At 44.5% G+C, this 21,578-nt stretch overlaps 1 protein-coding gene across 1 annotated transcript in view; it reads right to left on the reverse strand.

The window, feature by feature from the left end:
• GFOD1 (Gfo/Idh/MocA-like oxidoreductase domain containing 1) overlaps positions 1-16,722 on the reverse strand; it is a 74,986-nt gene extending 58,264 nt beyond the window's left edge. Inside the window, exon 1 of the mRNA XM_065831465.2 lies at positions 16,063-16,722. Within this exon, the coding sequence (XP_065687537.1) occupies positions 16,063-16,315 (253 nt within the window). The 5' untranslated portion in view covers positions 16,316-16,722. The remainder of the gene's footprint in view (positions 1-16,062) is intronic.
• Between the last annotated feature and the right edge of the window lie 4,856 nt (positions 16,723-21,578).

The following is a 21,578-nucleotide window of genomic DNA, read 5'->3' on the forward strand; positions in this document are numbered from 1 at the left end:
TGCTGGTAACAGCATCTTTTTTACCACTGTGGCATTTAACTCCATTCAAACATGACAGCAAAGAAGTTTGAGCCCACCTAACCATAATGCTTGCTGCCGAAACAGACAGCATGATAGTGCAGGTCAGGCTCATACCTAAGTATCTTTATAGGTCCTCACTAAGAGTAGCTGGGTGGCATCAGCAAAACAAGGCAGATGGCAGGGTTGTGACCCAGAGCTGAGTGTGGCAACCAAGAGCAAGCCTCGACAGAGCTCTGACCAGTGCTGTTCCCTTCCCAGAGCACAGGAGGAAAGCTATCTCTGGGAAGCATTCCTCTCAAAAGTAAAATTTTAAAACAGACTATTATCCATTTTCTACACAAAGGATGAATTCAGGCTAGGTGACACTGGCTTGCTGCCTACAGTGTGTTTCAGCAACCAACTTGATAAGACAGCTCACATACCTGAAAATTTGTGAGGCTGTGCCACAGGCCCACACATCACAGGTCACAAACAGACCTTACTGTGTTGGGCAAAAACTTCTGAAGTTATTCAACTATGTCTCAAGGCTTATTGATGCTGAAACAGCTATTCATCACCTCTGTTTAATAAACCAAAAACCTGCAACTGTGCTTAAATCACCTTTGCCTTCCTCCCGTTCTTCTAGAGAAAGGCTAACTTACCACCCTTTACCACCACAGTGATGTTCTCAGTAAGCTGCTGCATTTGGTGCCCAAAGCATTTTCTGCCTGACCAGAACAGTGCTCAGTAACTCAGCATGAAGCCAGCAGTGCCAGACAGGTTGCTTTATTTCTCCACTCAAGAGTCTTGATCTATGAAGTCAAACTCCACAGGGAGAGAACCTTTAAAGAGTCTCTCTCTGGAAAGATCAAGCTAGCTTGAAGAAAAGACAGTAAGGGAACACACTTCTTTGTTCAACCTTTTCCATCTCCAAGGTGTATGGTTATCATTTTCTCTTCCAAGGAGGGTTCATTAATTCACTGTATCTCAGTGCTGGAGACATTAGTGCTCCCACTGAAGTCAATGATGTCTTCTTCCCTGCAACATCCCTCCTGGTTCACCCTTTCCCAGTGCAAAGCAAACCACTCCAGGTCCTGCCTCAGCCCCTCTCCTCCCACCCACATCTTGCTTCCAGGGACCCCCCACACCACAGCAGCCCCCACAGCATGTCCAGGGGTACCTGCTGCCTGGTCCCTTCCAGGGAAGCCACCCAGAGCCCGGTAGCAGGACCGAGATAGGGAACGTGTCCCACAGCTGGTGAGAGGGAAAGCGAGCAGGGAGATCAATAGTCGCAGCCACAGCCAACCAGCCACACTCTTTCCCCTTCCATTTTTCTTTGCTAGCACAGTGACAGCAGCACAGTCTGCTGCCTTAAACACTCGCTCCATCCTGCTCTGGCTCCCTCCCATCCCCTCCCCGCCACCCTTTATTTGGCTAATTTCCTCAGCCCAAATTTGTCAGCATGACGGGTGCTTTTCCATTTTCTGCATTCATCTATTTTCCCTGTTTCTAAGGAGGGAGGTGTTACATGCTCAGGCAGCCCCTCCCCTCTTATCATTTCACTGAAACACATCCTCCTCTTCCAGGCAAATGTTATCTGGCATTTCCAAGCGTGCGTTTTTGAAGACAAGAAATGCCAAAGAACACTATGGCCTTTTCAACATCAGGCATTGCGCAAAGCTGGGCATGGCTTGCCTTGCTGCGGTCACATTCAAGGAACCTGCAGCAAGCATCTGGCTCCTGCAAAAGGGGGCAGAGGGAAGACTTCGGTAGTTTCTACCCCTAATCCAGGACTTCAACCACTCAACAGCCCACACTACTCCCCCTCCCCATAAGTTTTGGGTTTTGACACTGCTTCCAAATGACGGTACCAAGCCAAACACAAGCCACTACATGTAAGAAAAATCAGCCACACAGAGAACAAATCAATATTATCTGATTTGCCCAGAGCTTTTTTGATTTTAGGTATCAATAGCAGTGGCAGCATGGCACAGCTATGGTCCTCTGCACATTTCCATCATCAGCTCCACTCTTTATACCACTCCCAGTATTTACAGCTTAACTATAAAAACTGTTCCAAGATGAAACTTGGCAACAAGGCATCAGCCATAAAGCAAACACTACACTACAAAAAAAAAAAAAAAAAGGTATTTGTTTAAAAACCTTGGTCTGGCCACCTTTTACAATCTCGCAGAAATGCCAAGACGATGCAACTGAATGGGTGTGGGTCTCCATTTCTTATAATGCTTTGTTCAGTAGAAACCAGTTTCTTTGGGAGTTTTAGACAAAACAATTGTTGCTGGACAGAGAGCAGCTTCCAATAGATGACTTTCTGCCAGTAGCAAATCAGAAGGTTTTCACATCTTTACATTTTAGGCACATAGAAGTTGATTTAGCACCACACGCAGGAGCTGTGACACACTCCTAATACGGATCCAACTCTCTGTGGGCCACATTTGAAAGATTTTGAATGACTGAAAATTTCAGAGACAATGGGTTCTTTGGGGCTGTGGATCTTTCAGCACTTAACCTTGAAAACAAGGCTTTACAATACATCCACCTCCCCATCCAAATGACATCTCACTTTCTGGAAGAGCCCTGCAACCTAACACTGCCTCCAGTCATTCACTGCTATTGATTTGCTTCAAATCAACAGACTCAGACTCCTGTGGCTATTGACAGTGCTGAGAGTTTTCCCATCACTGCAAAACTTCTCAAAGCTGTGAAAAGAGCACAGGAGAAAAGGATTTTCACAGCTGTGTTAAGAGCTATAGGATCTATGAAACTGGGAACCAGAGGCACATGGACCCCTGTCCACAGCTGTCCAAAGTGTTCTTTGCCTGCCCTACCTCTGGGTTAATTTAATCCCAAGGAGGAATGAAGACAACCAACTGCATCCATGTTTTTGTGGGAAAGAGTTTGAGTCACATGAGTGCACCGGGAGATATCAGCATGAACACAAAAGATTTAATTCCAGGAAATGTAGAGGTAAATCTTACATTACTCCACACAGGTCTTTTTTTCTGGTTGGAATGCCTGAAAAGCAATGGGCCAGTTGAATGTAGCTTAATCCTAACAAAATGAATATTTGGTTAAAAATACCTTGTTTTGACTTAGGGCCCTAAATTTCCACTGTCTTGCACCCTGTGAAGCAACTGACAGTTGCTTGAACATTCAGAAGAAGAAACAAGCCCCAGGTCTGACAACTTATGGCATGTTGAATGAATTATTCTCTAGTTCCTTTAAATAAGGCATACTGTTCCTCACATTATCCATGGTGTTTTAATTAATATCATAACTACTGTCCACTTCAATCCCTCTCTCAGTCTTGTAATTACAGGTTTAGAGACTGGGACAGCACAGCTGCATTAAATCGAAACAGAGGCTCATGGTACACAGGTTTCCAATCACAGCTATGGCATCCATCTTAGTCTGACGCTAGTTTTCTGACTTCTTTCTCTGTGGCCATTTCTTTTTTTCCAAGGAACTACACCCACTGTTTGCTGCAAGCAAATTGAAGTAAGCATCATTATTCACACCTTTAATTTCCCTAATATTAGTTTCAGGCCCTAACAGGCTTTACAGTGCCAGGCAAGCCCAGGAATAAAAGAACAGGTAGACAGAAAAAGACAGAAAGGAAAGACTGAAAAGGTAATCTTATTACTACAGATATTTATTCTGTAAACAATAATCAACTCCAAATTTGTATCTTTTCATTTGCTGGCAAGACTTGAAGAATACTATACTCTCAGTTTTTTGTGCATTAACAGTTGTAGCAACTTTGTAAGCCTACTGTCACAGCACAAGTCCACCTGAAGTTTGTTCTAGAGATATTTTGATACGCAGACAAAGAATATATACCTATACTTACATTCATTAGAATCCATGTGATCTGCTAGGTTCCTACACTGAGTTCCCAGCTGTAAGCACCACAAAATCCACACAGAATTTAGGCTAGCGTACGTACATCAGACAGTTATGAAAACCTACAAATATCCACCTTCCTTGCCATGGTCCAGAGCTGCGGTACAAACACCTAACAGTTCCAAGCAGGAAACGATCAGCATGGATGTTATCTGCTAGGAGAATTCTGAAAACACAGTCCTCTCAGAGTGCCAAAACCATGTTCTCAGTGCCTTGGTAAAACATATTCAGTAGAAAAAACAAACAAACAAAACACCAACACACAACCAACAACACACAAAGAAAGGGTTTTATATACTTCTACACTACCAACCTTACATTGCAGGTATCTCCTGTACTGTTAACTCTTTGATGTATCCTTTTCAGTGAAAGGAGATGAGTCATTCCTCCCCAAAGTAAGCAAAAGCCTCAAAATCCATTCCTCATTCATTATGCTGAAGAGCTCACAAGGCCAGTTAATATCGCATTTGTTCCATTACTTCTAAGACTCTCCAAGGGAACCTTTAACGATTTGCCAAAATCAAATTCAGCAGTTAGAACATCACCCCACAAATTTATTTTGAGCACCGAGAGAATGACATGTTTTCAAATACTCCACCTATTTATCAACTTGGTGAAATGAACTAAAATACATAGAATCATAGAACCATTTCAGTTGGAAGAGACCCTCAGGATCATTGAGTCCAACCATAATCTAGCACTAAACCATGTCCCTAAGAACCTCATCTAAACGCCTTTTAAACACCTCCAGGGATGGTGACTCCACTGCTTCCCTGGGCAGCCTGTTCCAATACCTGACAACCCTTTCTGTAAAGGATTTTTTCCTAATATCCAATCTAACTCTCCCCTGGCACAACTTGAGGCCACTTCCATATGTAGCAAGAAAGGGAAAGACATCACACGTGGCCTCATACAATGCAGTTCCATCTAGCACAAATTTCTTACATGCACAATTACACTGAGACAGTACATGATGGCTCCAGCAGCTACCAGCACCCTACTTGCTTTCACTCAGTGCTTTCAGATTATTCTGCCCAATGCAGGAGGCCCTAGCCAAGCAGTCACCAGGACTGAAAAAAAGTTCAGACCTGATATTAAGTATCTTAACACTTCCTAACAGCAGCTGCAAATCTGAACTTGCTCCCATCATCTTAAGCCGATGTTGGTTGCAAATACAACGTTGAACATTACTTATGTGTACACTATTGTATGTCTTCCAAAAAAGTGGTTTCACCAGTCAGCACGGAAAGACACTGCACGTTTGCTAAAGAAGAGTTTCCCAGTATGCAGAGGGCCATAACATACACTAAAGACAAACTCCATATTTCATTAAATATAAATACACAAGTCTCTTAGGTGCTGAGCCGTCACTGCTCATAGCAAGTTGGCTTAATAAGATTTTCACAGTACCTGTTAAATAAAGCTCGAACACTGGAAAGATGATTACTTGCACTAATAACCCAAAGAATATTCAGTGACAGAATCCTCAAACTCGACACAGATCACTCAATCCTAGCCATGCATCTTCCCTGGAGAAGAGAGTCCCCTCCAACAGCTCTTGCAATTCCTTTACAAACTGTCCCACACACATTAAAAAAGGACAGCCACAAAAGGAGCGTAGAGCTTATTTTCAACTGGGAATTGGGTTTCTCCGCACCACCCACACTCCTCTCATCCCACCCTTCTTTTAGACCACCAGCACAACCATCCAGGGAAAAGCCCTGGCCAGAGTGACTGAGATGGGTCCTCTTTCAGCAGCTTAGACATGTTTGTCACAATCACCATCCACCCAACAGCATTCAGCCCCAGCGGGTCTCATGGGGAAAGACAAGAGCAGACAGAGGACCCAACTTCTGTCCCTGTCACCAGTTTCCCACACAAGCTTCAGCAAGCCTTAATCCTCCTGTGCTCCCCCATCCCCAATCTGTAGCTTTGTAAGCTGCAAACTGAGTATCTCATGACAGATTTTTAAGCATAGCTCTTTTGCAACATGAATAATGAGTCCCACTTCTTAAACAAGGATACAAAAATTGGGACACCTTTTTATGCATTTGGATAATGCTGTATCCACAAACTAGTCTCAGGGGGTGCTGCTTAGTGCTCTGCCTGAGAAGCGAGTCTTTATCAGAGCATCTCACACTGTTTAACCACCAAGCATCTTTCACAACACTAAATTGTCAAGTTCCTTCGAAGCAAGCAGCAAGTCACACAAGAATTCTGCAAGCTCTGTCACGCTTCTTCAGTGATAGACTTTCATAGGCTGTGGCTAATGTTTCTAAGCACCTCTGCTCCAAATATTTTACACCTTATTTTTCATTCCTGCAGACATGCTGGCTTAACATGTTATAGAAGCACAACCATATCAAGCTGTGGAATTACACAGAAGTAGCTATATCTTCAGGTTTTTTTTTTTGTTGAACTGACACAAAAGTAGTTTGCAAGCAAATTCCTGCTTACATGAATTATTGCACGTGACTAATACTCCCTGTAAGGAATCAGGGATTTTGTCTTCAAGAGCACTACTGAAGTAAGCAAAGGTTTGCAGAACCATGTTCCAAGACTCTCACCAATCATTTCCTAAACTGACAGAGATGCCTTTGCAGAGAGGACACAGATCTAGTAAGGCCAAGCTCCCCTTCCTGTGGCATGGGGAGTTTATCTTTCAGGCCACAACATGTTCTCAGTAATGTCACCCTAAATTTCAGCTATTTCTTTTGATCCAGTAGAACTTTATTTGCATTTACAGTAAAGTAAGCAGAATCAGAATTCAAACTTTTACAGGCAATTTTCAGGCACATTTCTGGAATTTATTTTAACATGCATGTGCTTGGCTACAGCCGTTCCAGATGTTCTCAGAGCTATTCTCTCTACCCTTTCCTATCCCCACACAAAACAGTAACAGTTGCATTGTCTTTTATGGACTGAGGAAATGAGGGAATGGGAGGGACTTCCAGGAATTTTTAATTTATGTATTTTTTCACCTTATTTCTTTTTTAATTTTTGTATATCTATGCACACATATAGAATTATATAACACACATGTATAGACACCGAGAGAGAATTCTGAGTGTTCAGTCTAGTGCTTGGTTTCACATTTTCAAGCAATGTCACTTCAGACCAGAAAGGACAGATACTATTTTAAAGTTCTCTCTCCTTGCTTGACTCTATCTAGATTTTTAAAAGCTCTCTATATTAAGGCTTCTCATTAGTCATGTGAAGCCCAGGACCCTAGAGACAGTATTCAATTCAACCACGACCTCCCTTCTGGGCATTTCCTTGCAAAATTGGCCAGATGGAAGAGCTAAAGACTGCCAAACATTCACTGCAAGGAAATGCCAAAACAAGGGTCTTTATTGCTGATAAAAGCCATGGAAACATCAGAATGCAAAACAAAGTTGCTACCTTTTTTTCACCCCCATCTGCTTCACTAAAGCTGTAACTGCTACTGTGATGGAATTGAAGGCACCAGTTTTCACCCTGAGGTTAAACTCCAGCACAGTAGCAAATGACAAAAGTAATTTTACTCCATGTGTTAAATCTTTATGTTTATTCTTACAATACCACCAATCAAGTTTCTCTCACCATGTTCTCATTTTCTGTGCTCTGCACCATGCTCATACTCAGGAGTTAGGCCTGATAGATAATAACTCTCATCATCAGTCCTGGCTGTGCTAAGACAAAGGATGCTATTATCTCTCTCCAAATGAGAGGGGGCAGGGTGGGTGGTAAACTCTCATCCCCCACCATTCCCTAAAATTCTTGTTACCCTGTGGGTCTGATCGTAGTCCTGTTTGTCAATAAGATCTGGTGTTTATGCTACCCAGGGTGCCAGTTCCACCACATGGAAGCGCAGTTACCAGAGGTACCCACGGCACTCCAGGACAATTACACTTCCACTTGCCAGGTACAGGAGTCTTGTCTGACATCGGTGTTCAGTGTAGCCAGGCCCAGCCTCCTCTGCTCTTCACGTTTTTAGAAGTGAGCTCCTGAACAAGTACAGAAAAACACTTTAGACCTTTTGGGGACTTCTGCTCAAAGGTCTCCAAACTCAGTGACCCAAACACCAAACTGGATTCCTCCCACTGTCTACAGCAATAAACCATCTAAATTAATACATCAACCACCTTTATGTAGGGTACAGCTGTAACAACACATCCACAGCTGGACTATACCAGTAACACTGATACATTTATACCAGCTAAACACTCCAAATGGATATGCAACCAACCATTTATCCCTGCACAGGAGCAGGAATAACCTGTACCAAATAGAGATGCCATTATGCTGGCAGAACAGCACTCATGCCAGGAGTCACACCAGCTGGACTTCTAATGGCCATGCAGCAATTATTACATCAAAGAAATCATACCCCTTGTAGTCATAATTACACTGGTACAAAAATCTATGTGCAGACCAGGCCTTAAATCAATTTATGGAACCTACACAAGGGATTGTTCCTGTTTAATTACACAGCCATTTAAATCGATTTGCTTAAATCAAGACTTAAGATCTGAAATCATTTTTTGTAAGGAGTGTGGTTTTGTTACCTGCATGCATGCTGACCTTGTAAATTAAGTTCCTGACTTCAACAGCTCACTTTTATGAGCTAAGAGGTTTTTATATGAATAATAAACAAAAAGCAGTAGGGTAAACACTTCTGCTTTGGTAGTTTGAGGAAACCAGAACAATTCGTAGCAGCTCCGGATAACACCGTGGCAAACTGATATTAACAGTGTTGTTGCATTGCAGTGGCCTGTGAGAAACACCAGTAGAAATTTAACTCAATTTTCATCCTTGGTGCTTTGCCAACACTGTTGCTAAATAGGCAAAATCTACTGTGCATACAAAGAAAAGGATAGTAAATTGTACTATGCTGCAACACAGTTTACCTAGTTCTCAAACAAAATTGCTCAGAACAATGTATTTAGCATCTTGCAGAGTTTTTACCCTGCCTCCATCAGGGGCTGTGCTCCATGTCTGGAGTATAACAGTTAATCTGTCACGCAGTGTCAATCTTTGGCATGAAAGGGCTTTAAGGGAAAAAACAAACAAACAAAAAAACACACAAAACAGAAAGAAAAAAAACAACAGTAGGAAGCTTGAAAATTTAGTCCAACATATTTTCATTTCTCCACATTCATCTACACATTCTTCCTTAATTCCCGTATTATTTAATATTCTTCCAAACCCTGAACAACAGAAGCAGGATGCCAAGTCCTTCATCTGCACAGCTGCCACTCGAAGTCTGCTGCCCTCCATGTACACCACCAAGCACCCAGCAGCACAAGTCCCAACACCTGGCAACAAGAAGTCAAGTCAGAGAGGGAAGGTCTGTCAAAGAGACAGCTCAGGACCATGGCAAGTGGCACAGCAGCCACAACACATCAGAACAAAGGGACAAAGCTATGTGAGAAAGAAGAAGAATAAAACAAGTTTTCCTCTGCTTTCCATGTTATATGCTCGTACCAGTTAGGGATGCAATAATTTACTCCAGAAGTCAAATAATTACAATACTTAGCCTGGGTGCAGCTGTAACAGTATGAACACGCACATTCTTACACCTTTAGCAGCAATGCCTGCTCTGTTCATGGGAGACAATTTTTCTATTTCCAGCCCTTTCCTAGTTAACATTAGTCACATCTTCACTAGCCACACCAAAGAGAGTTACTTAGCTCTTTCAGCCATTTTCAATACCAAATCAAGACATGATGGCTTTGCTAGCGCCAGTGCGTCCCTGTTAACACCGACAAGGGTGCCCTGGGAGGACCTGTGCTGGAAATAGCACTAGTGTGCGCTAGTCTTGGAACAGCTGAGGTTTTCCAGTACCTCAGACAGTAGGAAAAATAGCTGTATTTGCCACCATTCCTGACACCAATGACAGACCAGAATGGTGCAAGATTAGTGTTCAAAGCACAGTGAAACACGAAAAGGCCATAAAGAGTTGCCTACATAAAGATTAAAAAAAAAAAAAAACAAAACCAAACAAACAAACAAAAAAAACCACCACCACACACACATATGAAAAATAAGCATCTCTGGCTCATGTATTTAAAAGTCAGATTTCTCAAAATATCATCACCCTGACTATGGGCTCTGCCTAACAAAGTGTGACAGATCCAACATCAGCAGCAACATAGGCCAGCATCGCTCTCACTTCTTTCCAGGTTCCTGTGTCCAAGGCCCAAGCGTGCAGCATTCGAGTGGATGGAAGGTGCATGTCCGTGCTCCAGCATCACATTTTGCCATTTAAATCAGAGGGAGAAGCAGAACAGCTGAGGATGGGCACACTTTTGTTCCAGACAACTCACCTACAGGCCACAGCCACCTCTGACAAAGGATGGTAACTTCCTAAACCTGAGAGATGCTGCTTTCAACATCTCTATGGCCTCTGGTTGAGTGGGCACAAGACTAGACCTGCAGTAAGCCTCAACAGGTCCAGCCCATCCTGCTTCAGCTGCCCACACTGGTCCAGAGACAGCAACACAGCAACTCATCTTTGCAGCCTTTTGGGATCCCGAGGGCCAGGCACTCCATTTTAAAACAGTATGGAAGAAACTCCAGCAACACAACCAGGTATGGGATCGTAACAGTGGTCTTCACGCCTAACAGAGTTTAATACAACCACTTCAATCACAACTGGCTGTTTCTTAGTCTAGGCAAATTTGGGTGCATCATCATGGCATGAGCTCAGTGCCCCAGTACCCCAAGTCGGGTCCATACTGGGCTCTCAACTTACCTTCACACTGCAACAACAGATCTGGTGGTTACTTTCAAACAGAAGAGAACAAGTGGGAAAAAATTTAAAAACACTTTTGATTTGAAGGCCAAAAAGCAAACAAGGAGGTCTTTTTTGGGGTTTTTTTTGTTTGTTTTTTAAACAGTATCCGAACAATGTTCTTTACTTTAACTGTCTCAGAGGCCAAATCTCACAGTATCTCTGTAGGAGTTTTACAGGAATAACAACGGAATTAAAGGTCTACTGTACTGAAAGAAGACGGTCAATGGAAGAGCTAGGTGCCATTTGCTGTGGTGTACTGTCATCACTCAAGCAGAAAGACAACTTGGAGCCAATTGCAAACAGGCTCTTCAGACTGACTTTCTAACGCACAAAAGAGGCATCATAGCTTTTGCTAGCTCAGCTGATTAAAGATAGACAGCACTTCATCTGACTTTTTCTTTTCAATAAGATGACCATAATTCACATTTAATATGCTGCAAAATCATCTGCCTTCCAAGTACAAGAGCGTGTTCTGCTAAAAGTCACTGCTGTTAAGTCAAATTTAAACTCAGCATTGCGGGACAGATATTACACTGCTATTAATAATAAATAATCATGATAATGTTTTCCCTTAATGGAGCATCTCATCCCAAAGGATCCTAACCACTTCACAAAGTCTGGACCAAGTTCTATCCACTGCTACAACCTCTGCCTGATTTAAATCGGTGCAGAGGAATGTAGAAATTAACTAGAGATTGCATCAGATCTGTGAATTACTTCACTGTAGCTGATGTTCCTTCCACTTCAGAGGTCAATCCAGAGATAAATTTGTCAGTGCTTTAACACAGGGTTCTCACAAACATCTCCTGGAGGGCAGGCCCGCACTGCAAACCTGAGCAGTGCCCATGAGCCCTGGGCAGGGGTAGAAAGGTGAGGATCTGGGCAATACTATTTACATTTCTCTCTAAATAAAGATGCTCCCTAAGGACCACAACCAAATATAGAAGCATCAGTCAGCAAATAAATTTAAGTGCTCTTTAAGAGGAACAACCTCTAGAGGGCTGGGAAAGTCATATTCTGTATAGTCCCCAGGTGGAATGGACTCCTACCATGCACTACTCCAATATAAACATTTTAAAAAGTAGTACTATGTAGACATGGTTGTGAACACACGCAGTGAATATTCAGCACACAGCACAGTGTTCCCATTCTTAACTTGAGATTAAGGAGTAAGCAAAACCACTGTAAATATAACTAAGGGTAACATCTCCAGAGACAGGCCTTAAAAAAACATCTGGCACTTGACCCTCCCCAGAAACACGTTAACCTCAGGAGTAAGTTCTCTTTAGCCAAGTTGACTTGACTCAAGCACCAACAGGACCAGAAACACAGAAGCAGCTGTGACTTCCCCTTCAACTTAGAGATGAAATGTCCTCAGGTCCCTCTCAGCACCACCTGCAGTAAATCACTTCGCCTGATGTAGCAGCTGTTTAGTCACATGGAGCACCCGTTTAAGTCAGGATCTGAAGAATGTCACACTGCATGGAACAAGGGGGAGGGATTATACTGTGAAAAGTCATGCACTGACAATTTTGAATTAGGTGGAGGCTCACATTGCCTATCCCAGCAACTCTTCTGATGCTGAGCACAAATAGGAACCCTGGTGACATATTTTGTACCTGTATGAAAACACATCTCTGTGTTTAGACTGTATACAATTGTATTGCTGACGTAGATGGGCAGGGGTAAAGCAGACCACTTCTAGCAAATGTACCAAACTTCTCAGCTCTGTGAGAAGGGAAAACACCCTTATTCAATACTAGGACTGTTTTCTACGCTTACCCAAATATTCAGCCATTGATCTTTCTTGACTACCAAGCAGCAAGTCTGTCAGGACACTAGTTTTGTATTATGCAAGCACCCAGCAGCCATAACTACAGGGAGCATGTACAAAGAGCAATAAATAAAAGTTTGTAAGCACGTAGCATAGACCGGAGACAGGAAAGAGAAAGGGTTGATCAGCCCCATTTTGTAGAAGTGAACAGAGAATTTGATTCCTCTGTGACACCGGCCATCAGTATATTTCACATAAAATGCCACAGGTTTTATTCATGGCTTCAGTCATCATCCAAAACAGCCTAGTTCCCAACTCTCTCTTGGACTTGGTCTGTTTCAGAGACTCATCCAATGTTGGTCTAGCTCCTAAGAAAATTGGCATACAGAGTCAGGCCCAGCATCCCGTTTCTAATAGAGATGAGCAGCAGAGGCTAAGAGGAAAAGATAACAGGGCAAGTTTAAGGCCCTATTTCTCTCATTTTCTCCCCCACTCCCCTCAGCTTCTAGGAAGCCACAGTTTGGGGACTTCCTCAGCTGGGGTGTGTATTCACACATTTGTGTTTTAAGAGTGGCTGGCAAGCCACCATGCCAAAAATATGTTTAAAGCAGTAACAGATCTACATGTCAGAGGTATCAGTGAAAACCCAATTTCTCCTATTGTGCGGTCTGAGTTAAACACAGCTGCAGGGACACCTGTGTCACCCCACCTTCATCTCCAGAGTCCCCATTAGAAATAGACCAGAGTGGATTTGAACACACTGCAAATTTACAGTGTAAACAGTTCTAGACTGACAACAGAAACACCGCCAACTGCTTCCCTAGCCTTTTTTTAATAAGGAAGCCTCTTCAAATGAAAACACAGCTTTGGGCAACAAGCCAATTTAAAATAAAACACAGGTACAAACAAAAAGCTGTTCCCTGTATCCTCCCAGGCCAGATATGCCTCTCCTCATATGGAAGCCAGACCCGGGCATATTAACAAATAACCCATGTCTTTCTGAACCTTTTCTGCTGCAATGCAGGGCATCATGTTCAGTCCTCCTGAAGCCTCCATCTATGAGTAAAGCCTCTGGTATCCCTGTCTATGTCCTATCACTAGCTGCCACATAATGTTTCTTGTGCAAAATCTCAAGAGCAAAAATTAAAACACAACAAAAACACATACTCCCCCCAAAATAATCAATTTTAAAGACACAGGAAAAAAAGACCCACATCCTTTCCTTATCACCATAAGGAATGTATTTCCAACTTCTGCTTTCCTCAATGTATGACACGTTGCCCCTGCTTACCAGGGGCTTTTGAAAGCCCTACTTGATTAATGCAATTGTACTCCTCCCCTCAAAACAGAAATTTCACTGATTAAGGCACAATAATCACTCCCTGGCACAGCAGTTCCAAGCTACAAAGCACAAGGGAGACCAGGAGATGGGAGCTCCCAACAGGGAAGTGTTCTTCTCAACAGTTTGGAACCACTGCTCTAGCCCCTTGTTTGCATCTGTATGAACATGAAAGAACTTGCATTGTTATAAATCAAATATCTGAATTAAAAAAATAGTAAAAATTTAACTCTGAAATAACTGGGGGAAGCATTATTTATAGTTCAAGAGATACTTCTGTAAACAATAAGCCTTTAAGTAATATATTAAAAAAAAAAATCACATGTTGCACATTATCACCTTGTAACACGTTTAATCCCTACTTAATGACCATTCCATGTATTTTCACACACAGGAAAAAACCAAATTAACTAGAGATGAAAGGGAACTGAGAATGGTACAGTACTGATTAATAGGGAGAAAACACTTTTTTTTTTTTTCCTTCAGCCTGTTGCTAGCAGATTGCATCAGCAAGTTATCAGTATCATCAGCTACATCAATTGTCAGCATCATTCATAAATTCAGCACAGATTCAGAAACAGTTTGGTTTTTTTTTTTTCTACTTTAGCTGCAAATATTCAGAGGAGGTCAAAACATAATACCACCTTACACCCTCTGGAAAAAAAAATACACCAATTGTGTTTCTTTGTTATTTCAGAAATTTTGGTTTTGTACCAGATGCCTCATGTCTGCCTGAAACCTCATGGGACTCTACCTCCAAGAGCAAAGGCAAGCCAGGGAACTTGCATGAGCAACACCTGCAGGAAAGCATCACAGGAAAACTGACATAATTGTCACCAAATTAATGTGCATCAAATGTGAAACCTTGTTACCTTGACTCTGCCTTTTATTTTTGCTTTGTGGGATATGTATTTCTACATTACAAATCCATTCGCACAGCTTTCCAGCTAGCAAGTCAAGCTTCTGGTGCAAGTGTTGTTATCTTTAGGAAAAAGTCAAAAGTATATTATAAAGACAAGGAAATACTCTGACTCAAAGACAAGCATTTCCAAGTACAGAAAGTAACACTGTGCAAGGCTTCCAGACAAATACCTACACTGTACTTAAGGTTTTTTTAGGTACTACCTTAATTCCCTTAATTGCTTAATTTTAAAGGTTGAAAACAGTAGCTGCCTGTGATATTAGCAGCGTTTGAATGGTAACTAATTCTGATGAGAATGCCAGTAGCAATGTAACAGTACGACACGCCACACACATTTATGAGGCTGAAAGCGATAGCAATCAGCCTACATAGCTGCAGCCCCGGAGCCAAACCAGCCACCCTGACTTGTTCACCTCAACGCGCTCTGCTACAAAGATGACTCACGGCATTTTCCCCTCGCTTTTACCTTTTTCCCACCTACATTTGTAGGGATAAATTAAGACTTCCTTACTCCTCAGGGTGCTCTCACTAAAATCCATCAGAAAACAAGTGTTTAAGGATCAGGAAGCTGAAAGCCCAGGCTTAGGTTCACCTAAGAGAAAGCGAGATGCGGAACATTTTTGCACGCCTGAAACCAGAGAAGCTTACAACAAACAGTGCGTGCCTGCTTTCTCAGTCCCTCCTTCCCTTTGTACGTGATCTTAATTAAACCTCGGGTGTAAAAAACGCTTCCTCTGCTGTCACCGTTTCCTGCCTCCCTCTCCGGTTTGCAGCTGGGAACCCGGGGCTAAGCCGGCATCCCTCAGCCCCCCAAGCAGCGCGGGTGCCCCCACCACGGGAGCGATGCTCAGCTCCCCGCTCCCCTGCCAGGCGCGTATGGAAACCACCGGCCAAACGCAGGCAGGGTGATTGTTTTCTCCTTTTTAACGTGACACGGATGACACCTGGTCCCTCCCCCGCTGCGCGGGCAGGGTGTCAGGCCCGGCTCTGCCCAGGCTTGCCCGAGCATCCCGGAGAGGCGGGTGTCTGCTGGCAAGGACCACACCGGCTGAGACTGGGGATGCGGGATGTCACACCCCGGTCTGCCGCAGCGCCGTTCCCCACCGCCCCTCGGCCTGCTATAGTGGGGAGTGCCGGGCACACGCGGCTCGGCCAACCCCCTCTCCAAACGAACGGAGAAGCAAGGTGGGGGGCGAGGGGGGAAGCAAAGCAGAGGAAAAACTCCGCGCTGAGATGGGGTTCCATCTCGTTCAGCCTGAGCCGAGCGCGAAACCGAGTCGCCCCCGTCACCCCACCCTCCGCCCCACCGGGCGGCCCCCACTCACCAAGGGTCTTGACGGCAACCTGCCGGGTGAGCGGCGGCGGCAAGTTGACGCAGACCAAGTCGACGTCCTGGTGCAGCAGCACCTCGTCGATGCGGCTGGTGTAGAAGGGGACGCTCATCTCCTTGGCCAGCTCCTCCGCCTCCTCGGGCGTGCGGCCCCACAGCGCCTTCACGGCGAAGCCCTCCGCCTTCAGCAGCGGCACGATCACCCGCGCCGTCAGGCCGGTGCCGAACACCCCCACCCCGGGCAGCATGGCGGCGGCAAGGGGCGAGGCGGGCGGCACGGCACGGCGAGGCGCTCCCTCCTTCCCTCAACGCCGGCCGGGGCGGGGGAAGGCGAGCGCCGGGCGGGCAGGAGAGGGAGGCAGCCCCCGCTGACCGCCGCTGCCGCCGCCAGGACCGGGACCAGCCGCCCCCCGCCTCAGCAGCGCCGCGGCCGCCGGCTGCCCCGCCATGCCCGCACCATCACACACGCCTCCACGGAGGCGCCGGCGCTGCGCTCCCTTAGCGGACAGACGGGGGTGAGGGGCGGGCAGGGACAACCGCCCTCCCCCGGCGGACGCAGCCAACAAGTGCGGGGGGCGGCGGCGCGGAGCTCAGCGCCGCTGCTCTGCCATGTTCGCCGCGGGCGCCCGCTCGCCGTGAGGAGGGCGGGGCCGGGCTGTCACCTCCCGGGTGTTCCTGCACCGCCCGCCCCGCCCCCGCTGCACCATTGGCCGCCGCCCGCCCTGGCCCCGCCCCGGCGGGAGGTGTGGCGCTGCGGGGCGCCCCCTGGGAGGCGAAGGGCGCCGGCTCGCTCGCCGCCCGTCCGGAGCACCCGTGGTTTTGGAGGGGGGCGGCGGGAGGACGGCTCCCGGGGCCACCCTCGCCCCCTTTCGCCCCGCAGGTGGTGTCCGAGGGCCCGCGGTGGTTTCCTGTCCGCCTAGCGGCTGGGTTTCGAGGTATTTCCCAGCCCCGTGATGCGGGGCACGGGAGACCCCCCCCACCTCTTCCCCACGGGAGGACCGCGGAGGGGCCGTGCTGATGGGACACGGTCAGGGTCACGGCCGGCGAAGGCACAGGAGAGCTGAGAGAGCCACTGCGGCAAACTGGCGTGAGCGGGTCGTGTCCATTGGCCTTCATTCTGTCTTGTCTTTAATGTTTATAAACACGTAAAGTGTGAGTGTCACGAGGATGGAGCCAGGCTCTTCTCGGTGACAACCAATGGTAAGACAAGGGGCAATGGGTTCAGTCTGGAACACAGGAATTTCCATTTAAATTTGAGAAGAAATTTCACGGTGAGGGTGATGGGGCACTGGAACAGGCTGCTCAGGAGGATTGTGGAGTCTCCTCTGGAGACATTCAAAACCCGCCTGGACACCTTCCTGTGTAACCTCATCTAGGTGTTCCTGCTCTGGCAGGGGGATTGGACTAGATGATCTTTTGAGGTCCCTTCCAATCCCTAACATTCTGTGATTCTGTGATCCTGAGATTCTCCTGTGACAGTTGTCCTGAAGTGTAGTGTCCTAAAGCACGAGGGGGACGGCCCTGAACCCCCGTGTGTGGTGTCAGACACCAGCTCCCCCACCCACACCTCCCACCACACCTACCTGGCCAGGATGCCCGGCCAAGGCCCCCACCACCCATTCTGCACTAGGCAGTTGCTCACTTGCTCCCTTTACAAACATCCTATCTCTGCAACTTTACTGGGATGCTGGTTCATGTTGGAAGGACTGACCAGTCAAACCCAGCACTATGGAAGAGCAAACCCTCCAGTGCTGCTGTGGTGCCCCATGCCAGCTCCTGCTCTTCCCACCCTGGCCAAGGGGAATGATGGACCTCCATCCAGAACTGTGCTCCTACCAAACCAGGGGCTGCCATGTGAGCCCAGGAGTGGCCAAGGACTGCAGAACCCTTTGGCCCCATGCAGATCTGTGCAGAGCTTGTTTTTGTGGGGATGAAACTCCACCCTGGGTCTACACACAGATCAGATGGTCTGGAAGCAGGGTGGCTCCACTGCGTCCCACGCAATTACACTGCTGTCTATCTCCCTCTTGAAAAATAAATTGTGAAACTTCTTTACTCCAATTAAAGGGTAAGGATAAAGATGTTGTTTTGCTACATATTGTCTTTTTCACCACTTCCTAAGGGAAAGGAAGAAAAGGGAGGAAGGAATAGGAAGAGAGAAAAGGTGAAAGGAAAGGGAAAGAAAAGACAAAAGAAATTGAAAACGTTTCCTATATTAGTCTCATGGAAACGTGCCAGAACGATGTTGCAAATGTAATCCACTAGTGTTCAAAAAATCAACCTTGGGAGCCATCACTCTTTCCCATACTTTATAAAGAGGTTTGTTTTTTATTGTTTTGGGTTTGTTTGTTTTGTTTTTCCCTGCCATCATCTCACAGCAAACACTTCTTTATTACAAAAAGCACAGACGCTGAAAGGATTGCTGCAAGTTAAACATGTTTTGCTTTCCATGCGCTATTAGCGCTGAAGCGAAGGAGATGGATACTCTTTGGCTTCTGACAATTGAAACACAATCCAGATCCATTTGTCAAATAACCACAGCAGCATTATCTTGCTTTAAAATACAAAGATTGCGCTGGGGCTCTACATCAGACATTTAAACCTGTTTATATAGGGTGTTTCCAAGATGGGCAATTTGGAATATCTTATTTGTTTTGTCTTATTTGCTCGTCTGCACATAACAACAAACCCCAAGAAATTAGCCAGGTTACAAGCATGGGGTGAATATGAGAAGGTTGAAAACAAATAGAGGTTGTATGCCTAATTAGTCATTACATAACTTTTATTATTTTAGTAAACACAAGCCACTTTATGAAGATCTATGTAAGGTCATTGTTTCGAGAAATTTTCAGTAAGGCATAGAAAATGGGAATTAAGTGCTAAGGAATGAAATTATTACACTGTGCTAAGTCCGTTGTTTTCCTAGAGATAAATTTTTCCTTGCTTTACTTTTTAAAACATTTTCTTTTTTACAGTTACCGTAACATAGCTTTGCAGTCTTCAGCGGAGCAAATGGCACCTAGGTCTCAGCACTCCAGTAGTCAAGTCAACCACTGAACATATGACAACGTCAAATCTGAACTACTGCATCTGCAGTGACAATGCATTCGCCCTCCTTTTTTGCAGGGTCTTTTGGACACATACTCCATACCATTTGTACTTGAAAAGGATGCAATTCTTTCTCAATTGATCGTGTGAAATAAGGCCACCATGCTACACTTGCCTGTGCTCGTCAGCACCCAGAAGGACTGAGGGAAGGCAATGAAGGACAACTGACATTTTGGTAATGCAGACCATGTCCTCACTGTGATTGTAAACATGAGCCAAAACAGAATCTGTGCTGAAATCCACATCACTAGCGCTGCCAGTTAGTCCTGACTTGAAATGCTGTAATATCTGAGCAAGATTTTTTGTACAAAACAAAAACAGTTAATGTGTCAGCAAAGTACTTTGCTTTGAAGACGTGTCTGACTAGGACCAAGGTTCCCTGGGATGTGTGTATTGAACTACGAAGCCTCCAGTGTTCTGTATATTAGATCTTTCCACTTTTAAGCCTGCCAGCCTTGTCAAGATAGCCAGCATTTTGTTCTTAAAGTTGATAAAGCTTCTTCAGAGAAGACACACATGCACAGATTTATCTCAGAGGGACAATAATTTTGTTCTTTCTTGGGGTTTTTTTAGCCTGAAATAAGTTATTAGCATAAAGTTGCACGTAGAAAGAAGCATAAAAGTCTCCCACGTCCCTTTTCTATTTCTAAATTCTGTAAACAAAAGCAGCCAGCAGGAAACTAATAAAAGTGTTGCAGTCACAATTTTGTTCCTCTCACATATTTAGTTGAGTTTTGCAGGTCTGGGTTGTTTTACTGTACAATGTACCTATACGTACATCACCGACTTTATGTGAGAAATCCCAGGTTAATAGCTCTCCTACAGAATTCTGATTTTTTTTTTTTCAGATATTTGAAACTGTATTCTCAGTTGAATTCCATATATTGTATGAAATTCTTTCTGTAGAACTGTATTAGTTTATTCCTAATTAAATTTTGAGATTATAAAAGTCAGAAATCCTTGATTTTTTTTTACTTATTATTTTCAGTTAACTTTTATTTAGCTTTGTATTTAGTTTTTTTATTATTAAAGTGCCTAGTGATTCAAGAATACTAGATATAAAAGGATACATAAAAGGTATAAAAGGATATCTAAAAGGTATAAAAGGATGAACCAAGCATACATGACATGCAAATATTTGTTATCCGTTGACATAAGTAAAGCGCAGAAAATTGGTGGTCTTCCAGATACATATAACAGTAGATAAAAGTCTTCAATTTACTTTCTGAATATGTAAAGATGTCTTCCCAGGTATTGTAGAGGCTTCTATCTAGAGCCTCCTGAACTCAACAGGATGATGACTATCCATCTGATAGAATACCAGGATCCCACACTGTTTCTTTCTTACTTCTCTGTGCTTAAAGGAAATATCTGGTATTTTTCAGACTTTTTTAACATTTATCCCATTGGACTCCACAGCTGGATTTCTCAAACCTCTCATATATCGGTCTGAACAACAATGGAAAGAGCTAAATAATACAAAGCTTCAGTGAAATCCTGAAACAGAGCTTACTGCCTCTCCAAACACTTCCCAAGTTCCAGCATTTTAAGATTAATTAGCTGATTTCCTTTTACATAAATCAGTGTCTTCAAACATGATGCAGCTGTGCATTTTCATTAACCACTTGGATCCTTCTGGGTATGAGGTTTGTGATCACCACTACTGGGCTGCTTCCATGGCTTTGAGAGTTGAAACTATTTGCATGGAAATAATAGTGCTTCAGAGACAAGGAAAAAGTGGTGATTCAGACTTGTCTGGTTCTCCCACTCAGCCAAACTGACTCATCCACAGCTTCAGTATGCAGCACAAGAAAGGATGTGTGAGCTGAGTTGCTCAAGTCGTTTTCTACATCTAATGCCACACGACTTGCAGTTTCTCACGCCAACAGGAATTTGTCCTTGCAAAGAACCATATGCTTCATTTTAGTGTCTCTTTGAATGTGTTTCCACCAAGACAACTCATGGAAGTTCTTGCTCTGGGTTCTAAAGGCAGGGACTGCTTTAATATTTGTAGTATTAAATGGTATGAAGTGCAACAGACAGAACTAGAGAAAAGTAGCCCATGTGTACTAGCAAAGGGTTCATAATGCATTCAGCCAGTCTTTGTTCTGGTCAGTGGAAATAGTATCTGTACCTGGACTCTCTGAGCGTATTTGGTACATTTTCTGATTTTACACTTTCCCAGTTTCCAGAGCCCTTCTTTAGACAATGTGTATGCCAAGTGTGGATGAGATGTGGGGAAGCCAGTGAAGCTTCAAAAAACTACATCACTAACAAGATGCTTCTGAAAGCATTGGTGCTTTGTTAACTAAGGCATGAAGAAGGACCTAAATAAGTGCGATTTCCATTCTTTGACAATATGGACATCCTACAAAGGAAGACAAGGGTATGTATTAATATTCC

Source organism: Patagioenas fasciata, chromosome 2 (genome assembly GCF_037038585.1).
Source record: "Patagioenas fasciata isolate bPatFas1 chromosome 2, bPatFas1.hap1, whole genome shotgun sequence".
In the NCBI taxonomy this organism is placed as follows: domain Eukaryota; kingdom Metazoa; phylum Chordata; class Aves; order Columbiformes; family Columbidae; genus Patagioenas; species Patagioenas fasciata.